The sequence below is a fragment of the Pseudophryne corroboree genome, chromosome 11 (genome assembly GCF_028390025.1).
Source record: "Pseudophryne corroboree isolate aPseCor3 chromosome 11, aPseCor3.hap2, whole genome shotgun sequence".
NCBI lineage: Eukaryota > Metazoa > Chordata > Amphibia > Anura > Myobatrachidae > Pseudophryne > Pseudophryne corroboree.
The window spans coordinates 114591640-114618911 of record NC_086454.1 but is presented as its reverse complement, the minus strand read 5'-3'; the positions used below and the strand labels follow the sequence as shown (position 1 = coordinate 114618911).

General features: G+C 39.3%; 1 protein-coding gene across 1 annotated transcript in view; it reads right to left on the bottom strand.

Moving 5' to 3' along the window:
- Positions 1-25779, bottom strand: part of LOC134968664 (mucin-5AC-like) — a 509092-nt gene extending 483313 nt beyond the window's left edge. Inside the window, exons 1-2 of the mRNA XM_063944186.1 lie at positions 25755-25779; positions 24339-24479 (exon numbers count right to left, since the gene is read on the bottom strand). Of these exons, the coding sequence (XP_063800256.1) occupies positions 24339-24479; positions 25755-25779 (166 nt within the window). The remainder of the gene's footprint in view (positions 1-24338; positions 24480-25754) is intronic.
- Between the last annotated feature and the right edge of the window lie 1493 nt (positions 25780-27272).

Genomic DNA, 27272 nt, shown 5'->3' with positions numbered 1-27272 from the left:
AGACAATGTTTATACAAAGGTATTGGCAGAAGTGGTTTAAAAAATATGACAATTTTTGTGATTCACTGAAGTTGTCAGCTGAAAGGAAACTGGGGATTTAAGGCTTCACACAGTTACTGCATTCTAGATCAATGCTCCCCTCACTGTACGTAGCAGGTCCCTATACCCCATTATTACACTCACTGATCACATTATTAATATTATTACGTTTTACTTATAAGGCGCCACCAGTGTTACGCAGCGCTGTACAAAGGGCATACAACAGTACAGGGGGACAGAACTTAACATTTACAGTAAATAAATAACAAAATTGAGTACAGGTAACAAAGAGAACCACAATTCTCTATACACAATACAGCTCAGGTGTAAGTAGCGAGGGAGTAATCAGCATACTACTAAGGACTGGCGACCCCACTTACATTGTATATTACTGATCATAGCTTACAACACTGCAGGACTGGAGACACAGGCATGTGCTGGATCTGGCATCCAACAGCTGTCTAATCACTGACAGCCTGCTGGGAGTATTCAGCCAGCCCAGTTCTCCAACATTTTTGATGAAGGCTGCGGTTTGCAGGAAATGCCCTCCATATAGCTTTATCAGCGGGCCCCCCTGGGACTCACAGGGCCCCCTGAGACCCACAGGGCCCTAAGCAGCCACCTTGGTTGCCTTGTGGTAAATCCTCCTCTAATACAATGTGAAACATTCATCCATTTCTGCATACAGACTTCTTTTCAGACTTACTTAGTGATCACATGTTCACCTAGCCATTCACATGGTTAGCCAGACCATTAAGATGACACCACTCCCTTTATCAACTGGGGATCACCTCATTGCTTGAACAATTGTGTTCCTCCAAAGGATCGTTCTGGGCTCCAGTGTATCTCCTGTGATCATGTTCCAGAGACTACTCTATACTCCTGCCATTACCTCCATTCCACCTGCAGTTGTAATTCCATATATCAGCACTGCGGCCTCCACACTGCCAGCATCAAGTGAACATCACATTACCGCTGAGTTACCATCTATAAGTGCTGCGTCTTCTATGCTGCACACAGACTTGCTTCCATTCACCTCACCATCATCACAGCTTGTGTACCTGCTGCTCATTCCACCTGCTGCTGTGCTCACTGCATGCCATCTTTGCAGACCTTGTTCCACATCTGGGCTGACTACCACCTTGTACTGTGCTCAGAAGCATTTCTTTGTGGTTCACTCAGGTTAAATGGCATATCTTTTGCTGAGACATACTGGTTTACCACTGTGTGTGTTGTCTTGGGCTGGCAGAATAGGGTGCAGGTTCTGGGACTAGAGTCCAGGGTTGGGTTATGGTCTGTGCATTCAGTACTGTCTTTACAAAGGCTGCTCCGCTGTTCCAAGTTCCTCTTTGGATTCTGGGGCCAGGTCTTGCGTCAGAGCAGTATTTAACTTAGTTCTCGAGGTTGAAAAAAGACCAGTAGTCCATCGAGTTCAACCTGAATTATATTGTATTCCCTATTCTATTTTGGTTAAAGGCTTTATCCTCATATACAGTATCTTTTTCCGTTAGAAATTTATCAAACCCATTTTTAAATGCATTGACTGAGTCCGGCATTACATCCTTCTCTGGCAGTGTATTGCATATTCGTATTGCCCTTACAGTGAAGAATCCCTTCCTGCACTGAGCACGAAATTTCCTCTCCTCAAGCCTTAGTGGGTGTCCGTGCAATTTGTGTAGAGGACTATTAATAAACAAATTACCTGAAAGCTCCTCATATTGGCCCTTTATATGTTTGTAAATATTAATCATATCTCCTCTTAGTCATCTTATTTCTAGTGTAAACATATCTAACCTAGAAAGCCTCTCCTCATAGTTCAGTGTCTCCAACCCCTTAATCAATTTGGTAGCTTGCCTCTGAACCTTTTCAAGTTCTAATATGTCTCTTTTACAGTGTGGTGCCCAGAACTGTACACAATACCCAGTCTGCTCCTCTGTTCCAAGTTCCTCATTTGATTCTGGGGCCAGATCTTGTGTCAGAGCAGTACCAGGGATATAGCTTCCTCTGGCTTTTCCCTGATTCCTGACTGAGTCTCCAGTTCCATTTTGCCAGTACTATGCTGCTCTGAGTTTCGGGCTCCTTGCTTCTAGAGTGTGTCTCTGGCCTTGCTGCTTTTAATTGATTAAGAGGTGAGAGACCGTCCGGTCCAATTCAGTTCCAATTCAGTATCCTTGTATATCACCAGTTTGTGGTCCCTATGTGTCACTAGTGTGCTTAATCTCCTGTAAAACCTATGACTATAAGTGACATCCAGCCTCCCAGTTTATTGTAAATCTATGCTCATATCCAATGTTCAAAGCCGGATCCAAAGAATTCCAGAACCGTGACAACTGACATACAGTAGTCAGAATGTTGTCATGATCACAATGTTTGCATTTAATTTGTTCATATTCATAATATCAACAATTAAATAATGTTGCCATGAGTAAGCTTGGCTTATGCAAACTGGCCAAGTGCTGTGGCTATAATGATGGTGATTCACAAGAGACCTCTTTCTCCTGCAGACGCCTCCTGCTACATTTGGACTTTATACAGTATTGCTCATCTGCTTCCTTACAATACCTTACAAACAACAATTAGATCCCAGTTCCCTTCTGCTTGAATGATAACACTACTTTTTGTAGATTTCACTTTCAGTGTAATTGTAGAGCACAGTATCTTTCTCTTTGAGAAACAGACATTCATTTTATTTTCAGTGTGAAATTTTATATATGCTCTAGCAATAATGCTTGGGGACATGCGGACCATTCATGAATTAGGCAGAACTGGTGAACTTTTTTGAGTTTATAACTAAACAATGTTTTTCAGTGAATAATGTTAGCTCATTTAAGGACAAAACGGCTGATATGGAATTGAATATATGCCGGTTTGAATAGTCTATGGAAATTTGAATTAATGCTGCACTCAAGACCTTTTGCCACATTTATACTTACAGTACAACTGAGGAAGCAGAAGGGTGTTCTCACATAAGCAAAGTTTAACAAGGGTGTTATTATGTGGACAAGCATATACCAATCAGCAATAATATTAAAATAACCTGCCTCATATTGTTTAGGTTCCCCTTTTACAGCCAAAACAACTCTATCCCATTGAGGCACGTACTCTACAGGACCTCTGGGGTGTGCTGTGTTATCTGGCACCAGAACATTACCAGCTTTAAATCTGGTTTGCTGTGAGGTGGAGTCTCCATAGCTCTGATTTGTTTTTGCAGCACACCCCACAGACACTCAACTGGTTCGAGATCTGGAGGTATATTTAAGTATTTATTTTGTATTTAAGGGTTTCAAGTCACACATTTACTAACAGATGATTATTGACTTTTTTAATCAATATCAAAAATCATCTGTTAGTAAATGTCTGGTTTAGACCCTGAAACACAAAATTGATAAAAAATTAACCAAACATCAACCATAAATGGATAAAAATTTAAACAAATCGACTTTTGGTAAATATATCCCCTGGGGAGTTTGGAGGCAAAATCATAGAACATAGAAACATAGAAACATAGAATTTGATGGCAGATAAGAATCTCTTGGCCCATCGTATTGGCCCCTTTTTCTTTTATCCTTTTGGCAACTTCAACCTTAGTTGTTCCTTATGTCTTTGTAAGGATATTCTTATGCCTAACCCAAGTGTGTTTAAATTGCTCTAGTCTTAACCTTTACCACCTCTGATGGGAGGCTATTCCACTTATCCACTACCTTTTCTGTGAAGTAATTTTTCCTCAAATTTCCTCTAAACCTACCTCCCTCCCTCCAGTTTCAGCGCATGTCTAATACTTCTCTTTCTTTGAAGAATGTTTCCCTCTTGTACCTTATTAAAACCCTTGATATATTTGAAAGTTTCTATCATGTATCCCCTTTCCCTTCTTTGTTCCAAACTATACATATTAATATCTTTAAGTATTTCCTGGTAAGATTTGTGATGTAGGCCATGCACCATTTTAGCTGGCTTTCTTTGTACAGTGTCTAATGTATTTATATAATTCTGGAGATATGGCCTCCAGAACTGAGCACAGTATTGCAGATGAGGCTGTACCAATAACCTATAGTGGCATCAACACATCTTGAACTCCTTGTCTTGTTCCTTAAACCATTCCTGAACAATGTTTGCAATGATGCAGTGCGCATTATCCTACTGAAAAAGGTCACTGCCATCAAGGAAAACCATTGCCATGAAGCAGTGTAGTTGGTCTGCATGGTTTTATATTAAGATATGCACAATTTATTTTACAGCACAATTATTTTACGTTTGATACACAAGTTTTTTTTACAAACACGAGGCACCACCATGGGGACCAGGTTAGCCCGTAGTTTCACCAACCTATACATCGGGTGGTTTGAGGAGGAGCATGTGTGGGGTGGTGAGTATGTGGCACACCTGGTCCTCTATGGATGATATATTGATGATTTATATATTGGTTGGGAGGGGACTTTGGACACTTTAATGAGTTTTGTTAACAGTTTAAACACTAACCGATATGGTTTAAAATTCAAGTCAACTTATAGCTATACAGATAATAGCTTCCTGGACATGGCACTAACAGTTAAAGATGGCTCACTAATGACAAAAACATATATAAAACCAGTAGTCAAAAATAGATACTTATGGGTAAATTTACTAAAATGGGAGTTCTATTTAAGGTGGGATGTTGCCCAAAGCAACCAATCAGATTCTACTTCTCATTTATCTAGCACCTTCTAGAACATGATACCTGGAATCTGATTGGTTGCTATGTTCAACATCCCATCTTAAATAGAACTCCCATCTTATTAAATTTACCCCTTAAATTTCAAAAGCTTACAAACAAAAACATGGAAGTCCAATATACCAAAAGGACAGTTTGTTAGAATTAAAAGAAATTGCAGTTCTAAAGAATCATATAAAAAACAAGTGGAGATACTTATATTTATCCTTCTTAGAGCAGGGCTACCCCAGAGAATTACCAGATAAGGTGAGAACTGAGGTAGATAAAATAGATCAGATCTTCTACTACCGAAATCAAGGGTCAAAAAATGGTAATACTCAGATGAATGATGACAGCTCAGCATTATTTATAACCAAGTTTAACAGCTGTTCTAAAGAAATTCAAAAGATCATTAAAACCAACTCGTCCTTATTACAATTAGATTCTCTCTTAAAGGATCAGATAAATTTAGAAGGAAAAATAATTTTTAGAAAATCAGATAACTTTAAATTGAAATTAGTGGGGTTTCATCGCTGTGGAAAGATGGCATGTAATACCTGCATACATACAGAGAGGAATTCCGTTCACAACAAAATGGTAAACAATTTCCTATTAAGGGTTTTATCAATTGTAGGTCCACATATATGTGATATATATGATACAATGTGGACGTGGCAGACAGTATATAGGCCATACCACAAGTACGCTACACATCAGATGGATGGAGCACTGGTGAAACATTAATAAGGTCATAAAGACACATCCAGTGTCAAGCCACATCTCACAATGTAAAAATTCCTCTCTGCAAGTAGTTTTAGTGAAAGACATTGAACAGATACAGCCCAACACCAGAGGAGGGGATAGGTTTGGTCTGCTGTGTTGTAGGGAGGCCTTCTGGATCTATCAATTAGACACTTTATATCCACATGGCCTTAACAACACAGTATTGTTGAATAATATTTGAGTTATTATTTTTTGACTTCTACGTACTATGCAATTTTGAATCTATTTATTCTTTTTGGTACTATTGTGAACTGCTTCCTCTATGGGTTCATCTCCATTGGTTTTTTCTATCCCCTAAACTTTTGGACTAATAGTTCTTCTCTTTCTTGGGTCCAGCAAATTAGTTAAAATTTCACTAATATTAGTTTGTACTTCATGCATTATTGGTAGTAATGTTTTAGCCGATATAATTATGACTAGCAGTCCTTATTTCTGCTGATCAACCCATTTCCGCACTACCAATCTGTGTCCACCGAGGTGGGTGCTGTCAGGGCTTAACCGGTAGACATGATCCCCAGATACATATAAATTAGCTGTTTTTCCCATTTCCATTTTTTTAATCTATGATATATGATCTCTTATTTCTCATTATTTACACATTTATTTTAGCATGAAGTTTCTGTGGTGTTAATATTATAAGTGATATCTGGAGTATCCTAATGAATGAGATTAATCTCCATATACTGAACAGTGAATTTAACTATACAAAATAAAATATGCTGTTTATAAGAACAAAACATAAAAATTATAATAATAGATATGCGTTTAAAGCTTAGTGGTAATGCTATGTTTTGCCCACTTTAACTGTGCATTTATATGCATAAAATATAGTTAAAAGCTGTTTTATAAAGTTGATTGAATAATCAGTTTTTGCAGGTACTCAATGTATGTAAAATATGTTTAGGTATATGCAGGGTTCATTTTTAAACATGTCTTTAAAAACAATTGTGCACATAATTGCAGTGAAATAAACAAAGGGTAGATGCTAGAACCAAGTTGGAGAAAGGATCTCTGACATCAGGGGGAGGAGCTAGGCCGGGGGGATAGTTCTTTCACTATTCATGCCACCAACTTTTCCCTTTAGTAACCCGGTGGCAAACGGAGTGGAGTGAGCCCCCAAGTCCGAAGCGTAGCAAGCGAAGTGAGCCCGCAAAGGTACATTTTGGGTAGCTTATTCAGGCCTTGCTTCTCCTACTGGTGATGTCAGAGGTCCTTTCTCCAAATTGGTTTTAGCCATAACCATAAACAAAGCCACTGTCCAGGAAGTGACAGCCCGATTGACTTCCTGTAATTGGAATGCAAACAAAAGTGCTGGAACACATAAAATGGCTGCTGTACATGCTCAGTAATGAGAAATGACAGTGACGCTTGGACAGCACTGTTCTACACAGGTGCAGGGCGTGCAATCATGGTTTAAGAAGCAGAACCCTGCAACACATCTTATACTGACCGAGGATGCCGCTGATTAACTAGCAAAGGATGTGAAACACATTTTTATAGCTAGATATAGCTGGTGTACACACTACCCACCTGGAGCAAGCATAGTTAACACTCCAAAATCTCCAGACATGGCAGAATTACCATCCATATAGCCGGGAGAGGAGAATCACTATAGCTGCAAAACAAAGCCCAGGACAGAGGAGGGTGTGGTACTTAAAACATCCCATGGCCATGTTTCATCATTTTTAATTGCTGTTTATACCATTTAGCACATGCTACTGCACCAAACAGACTGCCTTTTTTTCTTGGGTGCTAACTAATATACAAACCCATTTATTTATTTATTTTCATAAAAAGCGGTTCAGTGCACTTTATTGTTATATGACGCTATCTGGATTCAAAAGAATCATTTTACAGTATGATGCTAAACTGGTTCTTGAGAAAATTAGTACAGATTGTCTCTTAAAGCAAACCCTGCATAGATTGATATTGTGCAATTTACTATTATTGTATTTGTACTGTATATAGATGTTTTTCTTATGCTGCTAATTGTTGGTTCTGGAGAAAATTGGTTTATTGTGTCTCAAAGTAAACCTTGCACAGATTGATAGAATATATTGACCAGACCAAAAGGTATATATGGTTGTGGCTGACATACAGGCGTTTGGGATCCCTGAGGTCAGCATACCGACTCTTGGATCCCGGTTTTAATGTTTTTTGTAGGAGATGATAAAATAAATAGTCTCCTGTTTCTAAGTGAATCCTAGTCTCCAGCGCTTCCATATTTATATATTTGCTTTTGCTTAGTATCTCAAAGAGGTTGAGTAAGCATCCACTGCACTGGTAGCAACAGGAAGCTATGGACATTGAGTATTTCGATTGGTGCCTGGTATTAGAACCACTTTATTTTTCTACTGAAAAAGGTCACTGCCATCAAGGAAGACCACTGCCATGAAACAGTGTACTTGGTCTGCACCAATGTTTAGGTACAGTAGGTGGTACGTGTCAAAGTAACATTCACATGAATGCCAGTATCCGTTTCCTAGCAGAATATTGCCTAGCACACATTGCCTCCGCTGGCTTGACTTCGTCCCATAATGCATCCTGGTGCCATCTCCTCCCCAGGTACAGATGTGTCCCGCTACAGCCTTGCTGCTTTTAGCAGTGTGCTGTAGCGGGACCATAATGCAACACTCATTTGCATCGCTGCCAGGTTCCATTGAAGTGAATAGGAGGAGGGCTCAATTTGTACGCCAGCTCCCATTCATGTCTATGGCATAGTGGGAGCGTGCGATCACACACGCCCTGCTATGCCATGCTGCCCTTGCTGCAATTTGTACACATAGCAGCAAGTATACAAGAGAACATGATTTAAAAGAAATCCTCCTGCACACGCACTCGGCTGTCCACATGATTTAAAAGAAATTGTGATTCATCAGACCAGGTCACCTTTTTCCATTGCTCCATGATCCAGTTCCTCACCTGCCCATTGTAGGTGCTTTCGGTGGTGGACAGAGGTTAGCATGTACATTCTGACCAGTCTGCAGCCTTACACATAGCAAGTTGTGATGCACTGTGTCTTCTGATACTTTCTATTGGGAGGCAATTTGCCGGTTGTTGGGATCCCAGCTGTCAGAAGACCGACATCTGTATCTCGACAGCTGGTGAATTCTGAATGCCGGGCGAAATCCCCACTCGGGTGGGGGTCCACGCCACCACCCGGGGGGAGGGGGGGGGATAAAACCATTTGGCGACCTAAGGTCACCACCGGACCCAAAACGTGGTGAGTGCAGATAGCCCGCGAGGGGACACGCTCCGCTAGCCGCCAGTATTCCAGCTATCGGGATCCCAGCGTTGGTCTCCTCACTGCCAGGATCCCGACAGCCGGGATATCATACTGATCCCCTTTCTATCAGAGCAGAAGTAGCTTTTTCAGCAATTTGTTCTACAGTAGCTCTTCTGTAATATAGGACCAGATGGGTTAATATTTGCTCCCTGTGCACATTAATGAGCCTTGGGTGCCCATGACCCGTCTATTCATCAGTTTACCGGTTGTCCTTAGTTGGACCACTTTTGGGAGTTACTAGCAACTGCATATGAGCAATACTCCCACAAGTCGTGCAATTTTAGAAATGTTCTGACCCAGTCATCAAGCCATCACAATTTGGCACATGTCAAAGTCACCTCAGGAACAGATGTATGTAGCAGTAATAAGAGTGGAGAAGTGAACCAGTGGAGAAGTTGCCCATGGCAACCAATCTATGAGACCAGTATAAGTTCAGCAATTTATTTCTTTGTGGATATGAAAGGCATTGGATATGCCCATTTGCTATTTGCACTATGGACATTGAAGCTATTTCCAATATTGATATTGAAGATTTTTATATATACAGTATTTTTTTCTGCTTTTGACTGTTGGCGCTTACCTGGGTGCTTACATATACACACTACTGTATATGGACAAAAGTGTTTGGCCACACCAGTTAATTAATAAATTCAGGTGTTTCAGTCAGACCTGTTGCCGCAGGTGTGAAAAGGCAAGCACCCAGCTATGCAGTCTCCATTTGCATACATTTGTGATACAAAATGGGTCGTTCTGAAGAGCTCAGTGACTTCAAGCATGGTACTGTGATAGGATGCCACCTTTGCAACATGATTTGTGAAATGTCATCCATGCTGATCTTCCATAGTCAGCTGTAAATAATATTATTAGAAAGTGGAAGCGTTTAGGAACAACAGAAACTCAGCCATGAAACGGAAGACCACGTAAATCACAGAGCAAGGTCAATGACTGCTAAGGCGCACAGTGCGTAAAAGTCGCCAACACTTCCATAGCTAAAGAGTTCCAAACTTCCCACTGGCATTAATGCAAGCATAAAAAATGTGCGGCGGGAGCTTAATGGAATGAGTTTCCATGGCCGAGCAGCTGCATGCAAGCCTCACATCACCAAGTCCAAAGCCAAGCGTCGAATGGAGTGGTGTAAAGCACACTGACACTGGACTGTGGAGCAGTGGAAACATGTTCTGTGGAGTGACAAATCACCCTTCTCCTATATCCGGCCCTAGGTATAGGCAAAGTAGGCAAATGCCTAGGGGCATGCACCCCAAGCCTAGGGACGGCTCAGCATTCACAGCGGGCAACAAACTGGAAGCTCTGGACTTTAATTACCTGTGCTGCCGGGTAGTGTCCCCTTACTCATCTTCTGCAGTCCCCCCTCCCATGTATATGTAGGATAGTCCAGCCATCCCCTGGGTCAGCTGAAACTCGCAGCATAAAGAGGGTGATGTGCTGGCACTGCTGTGTAGGAGCCAGAGGAGCGGGACACTGCAGTACTTCCTCCTGTGTGAGGCTGCTGTCAATGGAAGCAGCATGGGTGGCCGGGACCTGGGAGCTGCAGATAGGTGAGAATCTTGTTTCCATCCTCTTCCATCCTGCCCTTTTTCCCATTACTGTTCTCATCTGGCCCCTGCTTCCAACACTACTACTCCCAGCCTGTCCCCTGATCCGCACTACCACTACCCCAGCCTGTCCCCTGCTTCCCACATTACTGCCCCCTGCTTCCCACTGCTAGTGCCAGCCTGACTTCTTCAACCCCCACTACTCCTACTCCCAGCCTGCACCCTGCTTCCCAATACTAATTTTTGCCTTCCCTTTTCTCCCTACCGCTGCTACTCCCAGTCTGCCCCCTTATCCTCATTACCACTACTAGCCTGCCTCTTGCTCAACAGTACTACTCCAAGCATGCCTTCTACTTCCCACCACTACTACTCCGAGTCTGTCCCCTTATCTGCACTACCACTACTCCAGCCTGCCCGCTGCTTCCCACTACTACTCCCGGCTGGCCCTCTGCTTCCCACTACTATTCTCAGCCTGCCCCCTGCTTCCCAACACTACTACTACAAGCCTTCCATCCAGGACTCACCGTACAGTACCCACCCTAACCCTCTCCCCCCGCCTCAGGCACATAGCCACAATCCGCTCTAACTCCTGGCCTCCAGAACATGCCCCTCTGACCTCCACAAAAAATTGCCAAAAAAACAAACAAACAAAAAACCGCTTTAACCGGAGCACTAATACAATGTATTAAAAAATCCTATGATTGACTAATATATAAATAGTATTATTTCAAATAAGCTGCAGGAGAGTTTTTGACTTGGGGTTAGCAAGTCAATTTATATGCACTGGAATTCCCAAGTGCAATATACCACAGAACTATAACTAATACCCTCTTGCGCTATACTAGATATATGATATGGCTGAAAAATTCAGTACATTAGATCTTATATTTTATAAGTATAGTAAAATTTATTCATGCACAATGAATCACAAATTTTAAAGCAAGACCGGTCTCATTAATATCATAAAAATCTTTGAATAAGAATAACAAGCATATATTATACTATACGGAGGTGGACTTAAGCATAATCTGTGCACAGAAGTGTATATACTATTATGTAAGGAAATAGCTCAGTCCGTGAATATTAGTCAATGTGTAACCACTGTCAGCTGCTAGTCGTCAGAAGCATTGTTTTTTGGACCCCTGCATTAATTGGACCCGTACTTTGCATCAGCTATTGATACCATCATTTGTTGGAATGATTGCTGGGAGGAGAGAAACTGCTCACCAGTGCCTGCATACGGCACAAAGAGGTGTGGACTCACAGAGCCTTGAAGTCGGGCAGGATCATATACAGCAGGCGCCAGCACAGGTGCCGGCTGCCGCAGCCAGAGACCACCTCAGTAGACACTAGAACTCCCCCTTGCTGATATCATTGGCTTAAGCCTCACGTAAGACTCCGGTTCAGAGCGGTTCTCACGCAGTTTATTGCTTTGTGCTGGATGGTTACTTTTAAAGGAACTGTGATACAAAATAACTATCTACGGATATTTAATCAGTGTACGGGTTCTAACTAGCAGCTGACAGTGGTTACACATTGACTAATATTCATGGACTGAGCTATTTCCTTACATAATAGTATATACACTTCTGTGCACAGTTTATGCTTAAGTCCATCTCCGTATAGTATAATATATACTTGTTATTCTCATTCAAAGATTTTTATGGTATTAATGAGACCGGTCTTGCTTTAAAATTTGTGATTCATTGTGTATGAATACATTTTCCTATACTTATAAAATATAAGATCTAATGTATTGAATTTTTCAGCCATATCATATATCTAGTATAGTGCAAGAGGGTATTAGTTAGACTCCTATATATACAGTATCTTTGCCCCACCCATGGCCCCCGGGGACATAGACTACTCACCATACCCCCCACACCCCATCCCAGCTACATACACTGTCCATGGTACCGCAAGGCCTCCTAGGCACAATACCCCCCCCCCTGAACGCAGGGTCATATGCTTTCCACCCCATTTTTTTCCCTTATTGTTGTCACTAATACGTATTATTGTTTTCTGTTTTGCCCACTGTGTTTTTTCTCTGGGGGAGGGGACAATGTGTTTATTCCTGTGTGGTCAAATGTTGTTGTTTTTTCCCTGTTGTGGGTCAGTATGTTTGTTTTTTCCTGTTGGGGGCCAGTTGGGTTTTTTCCTGTTAGGGCTACTGTGTTTATGTATTTTCCAGTGAGGTCAATATATTTTTTTTTTTTCTTTGGGGGCAATGTGTTTTCATCCTGTAGGGGCCAATTTGTTTATTCCTGTGGGGACAAATGTTTTATATTCCCTGTTGCGGGGTCAGTATGTTTGTTTTTTACTGTTGATGGTCAGTTTGTTTTTTTCCTGTGGGGCCAATTTTTTTTTTTAGTTTTCTTTGGGGGCCAATGTTTTTAGTTTTTCTTCTGCAATGTTTTTATATCTGCACGTGTCCTGATTTTGTATGTACAGATTTGCAGTACAGCATCAGATGTACATACCAACAAGTGTATTAGAAATGTGTTGTGCTTTACTAGTTGATTACAGGGAGTTGGCTATTCAGACACAGATATAACCTAGTACTGGCATCTTATAGGAGTGACATGGGTCAGTTGCTGAAAGTGGTTGTGTACAGAGATGCTGAATTGCTCACAGTGGAGGCCATACTGAGGCAGATGATCTGCATCTAGCATAGGGCTGGTGAAAGTTTCAATAGTGGCAACCAACGGTGGCATCTAAAGATGTGCAAAGCATAATGTACACACTGACAGTGGGCATCTCAGGTCTTGCATATTCAGATGCAAGGATGTGCACCAGGGAATGGTAGTGTAATGGCATCAGAATAAAGTTCCAGATGCAACTGCTGCAAAAGCCACAAGGAAAGCTGCAACTGCATGCAACTCAGAATCAGACCCTATGAGTAGGGCTCCTGCTCCTCTTGGCAGACCCCACCTTCTTAGCAGATCCCGCGCTCATTAGGGCTGCTTCCGTAAATTTCCTGGGCTTGTTTTCCATCCCAATCTGCCCTTGCTGCTGGGTGATGGGTGCTGTGCTGGGAGAGGGATACTGGGTCAGAGATGGAACTAGCAGCATTGGTAATGGGCACCAGCCAAAATCTTGCTTAGAGGCATCAAATTGGTTAGGCCGGCTCTGTATTCTCCATTTGGAAGTCAGATGGGTGAATCTGGGTTGGGCAGATGCCAGGAGAACATCACCTGCCTGACTGCATTATTCCAACTGTGAAGTTTGGTAGAGCAGGGATAAGGGTATATGGCTGTTTTCCAGGGTTCGGGCTAGGCCACTTATCTCCAGTGAAGGGCAATCTTAATGCTTCAGTGTGCCAATACATTTTGGACAATGCTATGCTACCAACTTTGTGTCAACAGTTTGGGGAAGGCTCTTTTCTATTCCAACATGACTGTCACAGTGCAGAAAGCAAGAACCATAAAGACATGGTTTGAAGAGTTCGGTATGGAAGAACTTGACTGGCCCGCATAGAGCCCTAAACTCCATCAAGCACCTTTGGAATGAACAGGAATGAAGATTGCAAGCCAGGCCTACTCATCCAACATCAGTGCCTGACCTCATAAATACTCTACAGAATGAATGGGGAGAAATTCCCACAGAAACACTTCAAAATCTTCAAGAAGAGTGGAAGCTGTTATAGCTGCAAAAAAGAGACCAACTCCAAAATAAAGTATATGTATTTGAACACATTGCCTGTTGGTGTAATGGTCAAGTGTACAAACACTTTTATCCATATAGTGCGTGCGTGTGTGTGTGTGTCTGTGTGTGTGTGTATATATATATATATATATATATATTGCAAGAATTGGTGAAAACAAACGCCCAAGAGTGTGGTGACTAAAATTCAGGGGGAATGAAGGTATAGAGGAAGGGATGATAAGGATCAGCTTAAAACACTTATCTGGTAGAGAGGAACTCGGCTCAAGCAGCACTCTTTTTGTGGCTTAAAAACATGCGGATAAAACAGAAGAAAACTAACATAGTGTATACCATTTAGATTACGTATTGTGTTACTGCTTAATTTCACAGGCCCAGTTAGGGAACTTGCTTATTCCCACAGGAGATAAATATATAGCCTGGGCAGTATATATATTAAAAATACAAAGAATTTAATGACATAATCACATAAAAATACACATAAAATGGCTGGATAACATGCGTACAGAATAAAAAATTATATCAGGCTTATCTGTCCATAACAATGGCTGTAATGCATGCGTACAGGATTTAAAATTGTTTGAAGCTTATCTGTCCATAAAAGGAGATGTCTGCAGGTACTCCCAACGCGTTTCGTCCGTCAGCAACAGGACTTCATCAAGGGGATAACCACACTGAGCAAGCTTTGCTCTATTTATGCCCAAAGGAGGTGATTAATGATGACATCACTTCCTGTGACTATCATTAGTTTTGTTGGAGGAAAAAGCAATTTTTGATATTTTAATCTGCACTCAAATAAGTGACAAGTGGATTAGAAAAAGGATAGAATATGAAAGAACCGGAAATGCGAAGAAAAAACAAAGAAAAAAGGGTTTTAATACCATTAGTGACAGCTAATGCCGTCGGAAATAGCGGTGGACCGCATGTGGAACGCATGCGTCATTTCCGCCCGGCGTAGTATAGTATTAGTGCAGTGAAGTGCCGATATTATCTATCGTGTGGGTAGATACAGGAGGATCAGGGTAGGGGGTGATTATGCTCTTAGACATAGAAGAGAGATCCAATATAGTAGTACCGATTAGGGAAAGGAGGAAAATAGCGGTGACACGCACCGCCATGACAGTGACGTTACTTCCGTAATAGACGCGGAAGTGAGCTGACGTGTTTGTTAATGCGGTGGAACGCACCGCCATTAGGTTCCGGCCATATGGATAGTGCGTGTAGTACTGTGACACGCATCTCCATTCATATAAGGAAGTGCATAATGATTATGATGATTGTGTAGTAAAATTTGAGATCACAATAGTGATTATTTAGCCGAGTGTGCAATTGTGACGTTGTAGTCATATATTGTGGATAGTTAAAGGTGCAGGTGATATTTAAAGTGACATGGCATTTGTTTAAAAAAATAAAAAATATATATACATATACACATCCTAGATAATGATAAATTAAAGTGACAGTGCCATAATTTATATTGCTAACATTTAATTTTAAAGTGACAGTGCAACAATTAGTGTTGTATCATGCTGTTTATTTTGAGTGCAGTTAGATATCAATAACCATTGATATTAATGATTTTATGTGTAATATAAATAGGACCTAGATCAGTTATTCTTTTATGAAATAGGCGATACAGTAATGTGAACTCATTATATCTTAGTCATTCAATTGTCCATTGTTTAAATGTATCCTCAAAAAAAGTCTTGCACATCACTTGGAGTCGTCTTATACTCCTTCCCACGTTTGTCAGTTTTTTGTATCGTCTGACGGAGAATTTAACTGAAAAAGTACCATAGGATGGCTTATGACATAAAGCCTTGACTACATGTAGTTATCAATATGCAGAACAAGAAAAAACAATTTCTTACATCATTATGTGTCAACAAAGGAGTGAAGGAGATGAAAGGTGTGTGAGAAATGAAGCATCAAAGAAAAGGGGCAATTTCAAAGGCTTCATTCAGTCCTAACGGGGATAAGGTCTTTAGTTCATATATCCAGAACATTTCACGTTTTGACAACTTATTTAAGATATCACCCCCTCTTTCTCCAAGTTTTACCAGTTCAATAGCTTTAAATGAAATATCTTCCGGATTTGATTTATGTTTTTCTGTAAAATGTTTGGAAACTGTATGGTTGTCTATCCTGTTTTTGATATTTCTAATATGCTCTTGAATTCGTAACTTAAGGACTCTTTTCGTCTTTCCGACGTACTTTAATCCACATGTGCACTCCAATAGGTATATTACCATGGTCGAGTTACAGTTTAAGAAGTCTTTAATACTGTATTCTTTGGTGCTATTGTGATTGGTAAATTTTTTCCTATTTGGATGAAGATATTTGCAAATATTACAATTTCCACATTTATAGCATCCTTTACAGTTAATGAAGGTGCTATTTCCGGCTTTATTCCTGTTTTGTAGGTGACTTGGAGCCAAAATGTCTTTCAGGCTGCTGGTTTTTCGAAATACAATATCTGGTTTTGATGGGAGAATATCTTTTAGTATTGGATCCATTAGTAAGATATTCCAGTGCTTATTGATGGATTTCTTAATGATATGCTCTTGATTACTAAATGTAGTGATGAATGGGGTGAAGTTCTCAGATTTCTTTTGTGCTTGTTTGTTAAATGAGATCCGTTCTTTGTACGTTGGCCGTCTTTTCCAAATCTTCATTTATCACATGTTCCGGATATCTCCTTTCCTTAAATCTGGTGGCGTATGTTGTTAGTTGGTTATTGCAATCCTGTTCGTTACTGCAGTTGCGTTTGATACGATAAAACTGAGAGTATGGGATGTTGGTTTTCCAATTCCGAGCATGGCAACTTTTGAAATGAAGGTAGCTGTTAGTGTCTACTTCTTTTATATGATTACTGGTTATAACTTTTGAGTCGGAACTCGAAAGGGTAAGATCCAGGTAATGTACACTTTCTTTGCTAATCTCGTATGTAAACTTCAAATTGTATTGGTTTGTAGTGAGTAATCGAAAAAAACTTCTGAATAGTTCCTCATCTACTTCCCAGATGATCAGAATATCATCTATATATCGTTTGTATACAATCAGATTTTTCAAGTATGGATTATTGTTATAGATGCACTCTTCTTCCCATGAGCCCATTAGTAAGTTGGCGAAGCTGGGAGCAAATGATGTACCCATGGCCGTTCCACAAATTTGTAAGTAGAAAGTCCGCTGGAATGTGAAGTAATTGTGACTTAGGATGAATTTCATGAAGTCGCAGATTGCATTCTTATGAGATGTTGATAGTTCTGGGTCTTTATCCAGGTATCTTCTGCAAGCTTCTATTCCCTTTTCATGGACAATGGAGGTGTATAGGCTTTGCACGTCTATGGTAATCCAAAGAAAGGAATCCTTCCATTCCACTGAGGACAGTATATTGATTGCACTGTTGGTGTCTTTCAAAAAGGATGGTAGGTTGATTACGTATTTACACAAAAAGATGTCTACATATTCTGATAAATGGCTAGTAAGGGAGTCAATCCCTGCGATGATAGGTCTGAAAAGGGAATAGAAGCTTGCAGAAGATACCTGGATAAAAACCCAGAACTATCACCATCTCATAAGAATGCAATCTGCGACTTCATGAAATTCATCCTAAGTCACAATTACTTCACGTTCCAGCGGACTTTCTACTTACAAATTTGTGGAACGGCCATGGGTACATCATTTGCTCCCAGCTTCGCCAACTTACTAATGGGCTCATGGGAAGAAGAGTGCATCTATAACAATAATCCATACTTGAAAAATCTGATTGTATACAAACGATATATAGATGATATTCTGATCATCTGGGAAGGAGATGAGGAACTATTCAGAAGTTTTTTCGATTACTCACTACAAACCAATACAATTTGAAGTTTACATACGAGATTAGCAAAGAAAGTGTACATTACCTGGATCTTACCCTTTCGAGTTCCGACTCAAAAGTTATAACCAGTAATCATATAAAGAAGTAGACACTAACAGCTACCTTCATTTCAAAAGTTGCCATGCTCGGAATTGGAAAACCAACATCCCATACTCTCAGTTTTATCGTATCAAACGCAACTGCAGTAACGAACAGGATTGCAATAACCAACTAACAACATACGCCACCAGATTTAAGGAAAGGAGATATCCGGAACATGTGATAAATGAAGCATTGGAAAAGACGGCCAACGTACAAAGAACGGATCTATTTAACAAACAAGCACAAAAGAAATCTGAGAACTTCACCCCATTCATCACTACATTTAGTAATCAAGAGCATATCATTAAGAAATCCTTCAATAAGCACTGGAATATCTTACTAATGGATCCAATACTAAAAGATATTCTCCCATCAAAACCAGATATTGTATTTCGAAAAACCAGCAGCCTGAAAGACATTTTGGCTCCAAGTCACCTACAAAACAGGAATAAAGCCGGAAATAGCACCTTCATTAACTGTAAAGGATGCTATAAATGTGGAAATTGTAATATTTGCAAATATCTTCATCCAAATAGGAAAAAATTTACCAATCACAATAGCACCAAAGAATACAGTATTAAAGACTTCTTAAACTGTAACTCGACCATGGTAATATACCTATTGGAGTGCACATGTGGATTAAAGTACGTCGGAAAGACGAAAAGAGTCCTTAAGTTATGAATTCAAGAGCATATTAGAAATATCAAAAACAGGATAGACAACCATACAGTTTCCAAACATTTTACAGAAAAACATAAATCAAATCCGGAAGATATTTCATTTAAAGCTATTGAACTGGTAAAACTTGGAGAAAGAGGGGGTGATATCTTAAATAAGTTGTCAAAACGTGAAATGTTCTGGATATATGAACTAAAGACCTTATCCCCGTTAGGACTGAATGAAGCCTTTGAAATTGCCCCTTTTCTTTGATGCTTCATTTCTCACACACCTTTCATCTCCTTCACTCCTTTTTTGACACATAATGATGCAAGAAATTGGTTTTTCTTGTTATGCATATTGATAACTACATGTAGTCAAGGCTTTATGTCATAAGCCATCCTATGGTTCTTTTTCAGTTAAATTCTCCGTCAGACGATACAAAAAACTGACAAACGTGGGAAGGAGTATAAGACGACTCCAAGTGATGTGCAAGACTTTTTTTGAGGATACATTTAAACAATGGACAATTGAATGACTAAGATATAATGAGTTCACATTACTGTATCGCCTATTTCATAAAAGAATAACTGATCTAGGTCCTATTTATATTACACATAAAATCATTAATATCAATGGTTATTGATATCTAACTGCACTCAAAATAAACAGCATGATACAACACTAATTGTTGCACTGTCACTTTAAAATTAAATGTTAGCAATATAAATTATGGCACTGTCACTTTAATTTATCATTATCTAGGATGTGTATATGTATATATATTTTTTATTTTTTTAAACAAATGCCATGTCACTTTAAATATCACCTGCACCTTTAACTATCCACAATATATGACTACAACGTCACAATTGCACACTCGGCTAAATAATCACTATTGTGATCTCAAATTTTACTACACAATCATCATAATCATTATGCACTTCCTTATATGAATGGAGATGCGTGTCACAGTACTACACGCACTATCCATATGGCCGGAACCTAATGGCGGTGCATTCCACCGCATTAACAAACACGTCAGCTCACTTCCGCGTCTATTACGGAAGTAACGTCACTGTCATGGCGGTGCGTGTCACCGCTATTTTCCTCCTTTCCCTAATCGGTACTACTATATTGGATCTCTCTTCTATGTCTAAGAGCATAATCACCCCCTACCCTGATCCTCCTGTATCTACCCACACGATAGATAATATCGGCACTTCACTGCACTAATACTATACTACGCCGGGCGGAAATGACGCATGCGTTCCACATGCGGTCCACCGCTATTTCCGACGGCATTAGCTGTCACTAATGGTATTAAAACCCTTTTTTCTTTGTTTTTTCTTCGCATTTTCGGTTCTTTCATATTCTATCCTTTTTCTAATCCACTTGTCACTTATTTGAGTGCAGATTAAAATATCAAAAATTGCTTTTTCCTCCAACAAAACTAATGATAGTCACAGGAAGTGATGTCATCATTAATCACCTCCTTTGGGCATAAATAGAGCAAAGCTTGCTCAGTGTGGTTATCCCCTTGATGAAGTCCTGTTGCTGACGGACGAAACGCGTTGGGAGTACCTGCAGACATCTCCTTTTATGGACAGATAAGCTTCAAACAATTTTAAATCCTGTACGCATGCATTACAGCCATTGTTATGGACAGATAAGCCTGATATAATTTTTTATTCTGTACGCATGTTATCCAGCCATTTTATGTGTATTTTTATGTGATTATGTCATTAAATTCTTTGTATTTTTAATATATATACTGCCCAGGCTATATATTTATCTCCTGTGGGAATAAGCAAGTTCCCTAATTGGGCCTGTGAAATTAAGCAGTAACACAATACGTAATCTAAATGGTATACACTATGTTAGTTTTCTTCTGTTTTATCCGCATGTTTTTAAGCCACAAAAAGAGTGCTGCTTGAGCTGAGTTCCTCTCTACCAGATAAGTGTTTTAAGCTGATCCTTATCATCCCTTCCTCTATACCTTCATTCCCCCTGAATTTTAGTCACCACACTCTTGGGCGCTTGTTTTCACCAATTCTTGCAACAGATTTTATATGCATGCCAAGCATATGTCTATGTATTACAAGCTGCCACTCAAATAATCTATTGAGAAGTGTTTATATATAGAACAGAGGTGTTTTATTATATTATTATATTTGATTACATTTTTTACTATATTTTTAGAATTTTTATTTCATACTTATGGTATAATTGTCACAAAACTGCACCTGAGCGCCGTAGTCTTCAATTCTATATATATATATATATATATATATATATTTAGTATATACAGTGGTGCTTGAAAGTTTGTGCACCCTTCATAATTTTCTATACAGTATTTCTGCTGAAATTTGTACTAAAATGACATTTATCTAAAAGTAGGTAAAAGGAACCAGATCAAACAAATGAGACAAAAAAAAATTAGACGTGCTCAATTTTTCATTGAGGAAAATTATCAAATATCAAATGTGAACCTTAACTGCATGTAAACATTTACGTTAATTGTTGATTAGTCCTGAACATTGTCTTGGAGGAATCTTACCCCATTCCTTTGTACAAAACAGCTTCTGTTATGTTGGTGGGTATCCTCCCATGAACTGCTTGCTTCAGTTCCTTCCACAACATTTAGATTGCATTAAGGTTAGTACTTCGACTTGGCCATTCCAAAACTTTTAATTTATTCCTTTTTAACCATTCTTTGGTTGAATGACTTGTGTACTTTGGATTGTTATCTTTCTGCATGACTCACATTCTCTCGAGATGCATCTCATGGACAGATGTACTGACATTTTCTTTTAGAATATTCTGGTAAAATTCAGGATTCATTGTCCCATTAATGATGGCAAGTCTTCCTGGGCCAGATGCAGTAAAACAGGCCCAAACCATGATACTTACCACCACCATCTTTTACAGATGGTATGAGGTTTTTATGCTGGAATGCTGTGCTCCTTTGTCCACACATAACACTTCTCATTTAAACCAAAAAGCTCTAATTTGGACTCATCTGTCCACAAAACATTGGAGCAGATGTATTAACCTGTAGAAGGCATAAGGAAGTGATAAATCAGGGATATGTGCAAGGTGATAAAGGCACCAGCCAATCAGTTCCAACAGTTAGGATCTGAATGGCTGGTGCCTTTATCACCTTGCACATATCACTGGTTTATCACTTCCTTATGCCTTCTCCAGGTTAATACATCTGCCCCAGTGTTCCCATAGCCTTCTGGCTTGTCAAGGTGATCTTTAGCAAACTGCAGATGAACAGCAATATTCTTTTATAGAGAACAGTGTCTTTCTTCTTGCAATCCTGCCATGCATAACATTGTTATTCAGTGTGGCCTCATGAACATTTACATTAGCTAATGGGAGAAAGGCCTTCAGTTGCTTAGACGTTACCTTGGATTCCTTTGTGACCTTGCAAACTTTTAGACCCCTTCCTCTTGGCGTTATCTTTGTTGATCGACCACTCCTGGGGGAGGTAATAATAGTCTGGAATTTCCTCCATTTTACACAATCTGTCTGGATGCCGCCAATAGTCTGTTGATTGGCGGCATCCAAACTCTTCAGAACTGGTTTTGTAACCTTTTCCAGCTTCATGAGCATCAACAACTGTTCTTCTGAAGTCCTCAAAAAATCTCCTTTGTCTGTGGCATGATACACTTACACAAACATGACTTGTGAACAACAAACTTTGATAGATCCCTGTTATTTTAAAAAGACAGGTTGTCCACTCACACCTGATTGTTATCCCATTGATTAAAAATACCTGTCTCTGATTTCACCTTCAAAATGTCTGCTAAGCCTATAGGTTCACATACTTTTGCCACTCACATATATGTGATATTGGATCAATTTCCTCAATAAAAAAAATGAGCACGTCTAATATTTTATGTCTTATTTGTTTGATTTGATTCTCTTTATCTACTTTTAGGACTCATGTGAAAATCTGAGGTAGTTTTAGGCCAAATATTAGCAGAAATATAGAAAATTCTGAAGGGTTCACAAACTTTCAAGCACTACTGTGTATATTTATATCTATATACATATACATAGAAATGAGATGTTTTGGTACCAAAGAGAAGGATGGAATGAAGACAATGGACATGGGAGGTAAAGGAAAGTGCTGTGTTATTTGCACTGAGGAACTTGATAAACTTTGTATTGTACATGTTTAGCTTTAGGCAGAATTTGGAAATCCACATGGAAATAGCAGAGAGACAAATGATTCCATGGAATATTAGAAAAGGTGAGAAGTCAGGGTAGAGAAAATGCAGATTTGGATGAAATCAGTGCATAGATAGTAATGGAGATCAAATGAACATGGTTCAGAAAGAAATGTGTAGTATGAGAATAACAAAAGCCTAAAAACAGACTTGTTGAACCCCAACAGATTGTGAGAATGAAGATGATGATGTGCTAATGGAAGAGATAGTGAACAAGTTTCTGGATAAGTTTGATGCTATCCAGGAACTGAGTATATCATAAAAATCAAATCAGTGAAGAGTTGGATGCAAGAGAGTGTAATCAATTCTGTCAAAAACAGCACAGCGGCAGGGGAGTATGGACAAGTGACTCCTGGACTATTCTGTAAGTAAATTGTTGATCACTTCGGTGTGGATATTATCAGTGAAATTTTGGGTGTGGAAGCCCAAATTCAGAGTCGAGTAGAGACTGAAAGTATGGAAATTGATATAAGCAATTATACACAAGTTACTTAAGGGAGGAGCAGTGCTGAATGTAGGGTGGTACGGGGTTGTACAGAGTACCATTAAAGAAATTTGGTGGTGGTACACAGTACCACCAGCCCAACGCTGGGGCATAATTTATAAGGGGCATTTTTGTAAAATGGTGTTAGTGGCATAATTGTATGTGGTATAATATGTAATAGGCATTATGGTATGTGGCATAATGTGTCCATGCCCCTATTGTCATGTAGCCACTCCCCTTGTTTCATGTGACCACGCCCCATCACGGCACATGGCCACGCCCATTTTTACTATCTGTACCACCAAAAAATTTCTACTTGCACCACTGGGGAGGAGAGAAATAAAGTGGCAGTTAGAGAGTAATGGGAATATACCAGTGAGATAAATAGGTCAAAGAGGTGATCTAGAAGGGGGCATGCAGTGGCGGAGAAAAGGGGAACAGTTGGGAGGAAATAGTTTTAATGATGTAAAGGGTAAGATGGTAAGGAGTGTTCAGTGACCTAAATCATGATACTGTATCTGAGGTTAAATAACTTGAGGTGGTGGTGGTGGTGTGTGTGTGTGTGTGGGGGGGGGGGGGTTGAAGTATAGAATAAGGTGGTTGCAGTATGAAATGAGCATATACCTTGTTGTCAGTTTTAATGTACAGAGCTGTGAGGAAGAATGGGGAAGATGGTGCAAGTCGGAAGATAAATTAATCAATAGTGAAAATGAGGCACCAGGACTTCAAAACTTCAAAACTGAGTGCATATTAAGAAAGTAAATCATTTTTGCTTGGCTATGTATATAATAGGAAGAATTTATTATGAAGCAAATTAGCTGGACCAAATTTTTCTATAGTGGCATTCAGCAATATAGAGTACATTTGTAGGATTCTTGTCTGTTTGGTGTGCAATAATAGGTTAAATCTGTATGTAAAGTTCAATTTTACATTCTTCACTGCTGAATGTAATCAACTGACATACAGAATCATTCTTACCACAAGTCATAGTTTGAAATGATGGTTCCAAAACCAGATACAGTTGCATAATAGGTTTGATTTGAATCACTACTGTAAGTCGCTGTTCAATTATGTAGACAATAATATAGGAAGGTGGGACTTCAAAGATGATGTAGTTTACTGAAACAAAAACCATACAAAGGGAAACATAATTAGTGCATTGGTTCCATTATTATGTTTTAATAAACTGCTCTGCTCCCCATAACTAAGGCTTCAACTGAAAGGGATATATAGTACTGTAAATATTGATTTCAATTTACATTTGGATATGGGCACAAATCAAGTAGTGTTTTTTCTGGTATCTGTATGTGTATCTGTATGTGTTTGGGGGAGATAAAATATTAGCGGCCTTCAGCCCTTCTGCATTGTTCTGTCTCATGTCTCTCATCTTTCTCTTGGCAATGCCCCAAATGCAGAAGGCATTACTAAATGTTACTATACCGTACTTATGTTCAGTAGTAGGATTCATAACATCCATTAAATATTATAACATAAAATATTATTATATCTAGCTTAGCTTTGTATTATTATTATTTTTTATTTTTGCTAAAGAGTTAGAATCATTTCTGATATCATAATACATAGAATGCTACACAAAATTGCTATTCTCTGGATACTGTTACATTCCATTTGGAGATTTACAGTACAGTAATTGTAACTCATAATAAATGTGTAAACCTCTTACTTCTTAGTTCTTAGTAAATACTAGGGAACTACAGCAATATACAGTATACAGCCATTAATAATAAACATTAAATTAATGATATTTTCTTCTCTAAAAATGGTACAATAAATGGACAATAGTTAAAATTTTTGTAATTTGTTTGCTCGCTACAATTTAAAGAATAGTTGAGTGGTGTTTTGATTTCCTATGTATAGCAATTATTATGATATTCACTACAATGACTCATTTATATTAGATAATATTCAGTCATCTGATACATTAACTAATCTAGTAATCCCCAAAGTTAAGTAGCTAAAAAGACATCACTAGAAATGATGATAGTAAAAAAAATCACAGGTACACTACAAAATACACATTTGGAGCTTTTGAAGCATGATCTATAGTTACGGTGCAGCAGCCTATATGTCCATGGCAGTAGCAAGTTACAGTTGCTAGCTCATATAAGTTACTATGTTGTTCAACGATGGCATCTTCTTGCTACTAACGATAAGAACTGACCTCATGATGCTTATGTATCCGTTGACCACTGGGGGTCTGTGCTCGCTGATGTCTCCCTATTTCAACACTTCAATACCTCTATTATGTTGCTATTAGCTTGCTGCCCTTCTTCTCTGATCTCTGTAATGTTACACTGAAGTATGAGCAGGACTGGAAAATCATCTCATAAGAAAGTTAAACCATGTCCCAAAAAGGAAACCTCTCAAACTGACTTGAGACCTTTTTTTTCTTCCTCATCAATAAGCATTGAACTCTAGTGCTGATAGATCAGACTCTTCTCCGATCCCGTCCTCTCCTCCAAGCCCTTCCATGATGACTGACCTGCCTTCTCACACAGCTACTGATAGGGGTAAAGAACTGCAAGAAATTCTGACCTACATCAATGCTTTACCTACCAAACAATATCTTCAAACCACTATTAGACAAGAAATTGCATCAGTCAAACAAAAGTTAACTGTCATTTCTGTGCACCTTACAGAGCTGGAAGATGGTCAGGAATCAACGAACAAACCTTTCACTGAACTGTCTGACATTGTAGCTCTTCAAACCACTGAAATGAGGCTCATGAAAGCTAGGATTGAGGATCTAGACAACAGGGGGAGAAGAAACAATATAAGAATTAGGGGCCTCCCTGAGGACATTCAACCAGCTAATCTGATTCCTGTGTTGACGAAGGTGTTCAGTGAAATTCTCAAGAATGATCCCAATGAGGAAATTGTCTTTGATCGAGCTCATAGAGCTCTTCGACTTTGAGGCACTCCTTCTGTCAATCCTAGAAATGTAATTTGCAGACTGCATTATTACTCTCAAAAAGATAAGATAATGCAGAAAGCCTGACAACTGGATGGTGTGGACTTCAATGGAGTCACAATACAGATTTATCAAGACCTATCTTGGTATACTTTACAGCAACGCAGAGCACTATGCCCTCTGACAGATGAGCTACGCAAGCGTCAAAGTACAGATGGGGTTACCCATTTAATTGGCAGGTGTTCTTCTTAGGGAAACCATGCTTTATTCATACTCCTTCCAATATTCCGTCCTTTTGCAAGACTTTAGGGCTTCCACTGATCGACATTCCTAAATGGAAAGAGCCGCTAGCTCAACTGGACTTCTCAAAGTTCCTTGAGAATAAATTATCATGGCAGACAGTTCCGTCATCTTCCTAAGAGTCCTGCGTTGCCCTCTCCCCTTGAGGAAACTTGACTTTGGGATGTTGATTTGCCTTGAATTACCTTCTTTGTGTATATCAGTTTGAAAGCAAGAGATCATCCGAACTGCTTCTTGACAAGCAACAGTGTTGATAAGAATATCTCTGTGATTTCTGTCTTTCTATGATATTTACGGAAGATTATTTTTTTTCATGATTTACTATGGTTCGGTTGTTTACCTATAACTTTGAAGTGTAATAATTATGCTGTGTTTATCATTGTTATTACTTCGAGACATTACGCGACACTGACCCCTTCAACCCCCATACCCACGTTTCACACTGTTGTTTGAGATGTTGGGATCTTCCTCAGGTTCCACATTCTCTGTGTGTATTTCATTTGATGTTAGGTCTAGAGTTTATTTTTCTCTTCTCTACTTCCTACTTTCTCTTTTTCTGCTCTGTGTACAGATCTTAAGATACCCTTTTTACTCTGTATACATGGGATTCTTTCTTAAGCCATGATCAGTTTTCTCTAAATGACTACCCCAACAAAACTTGTAGTCTTGTCAATCAATGC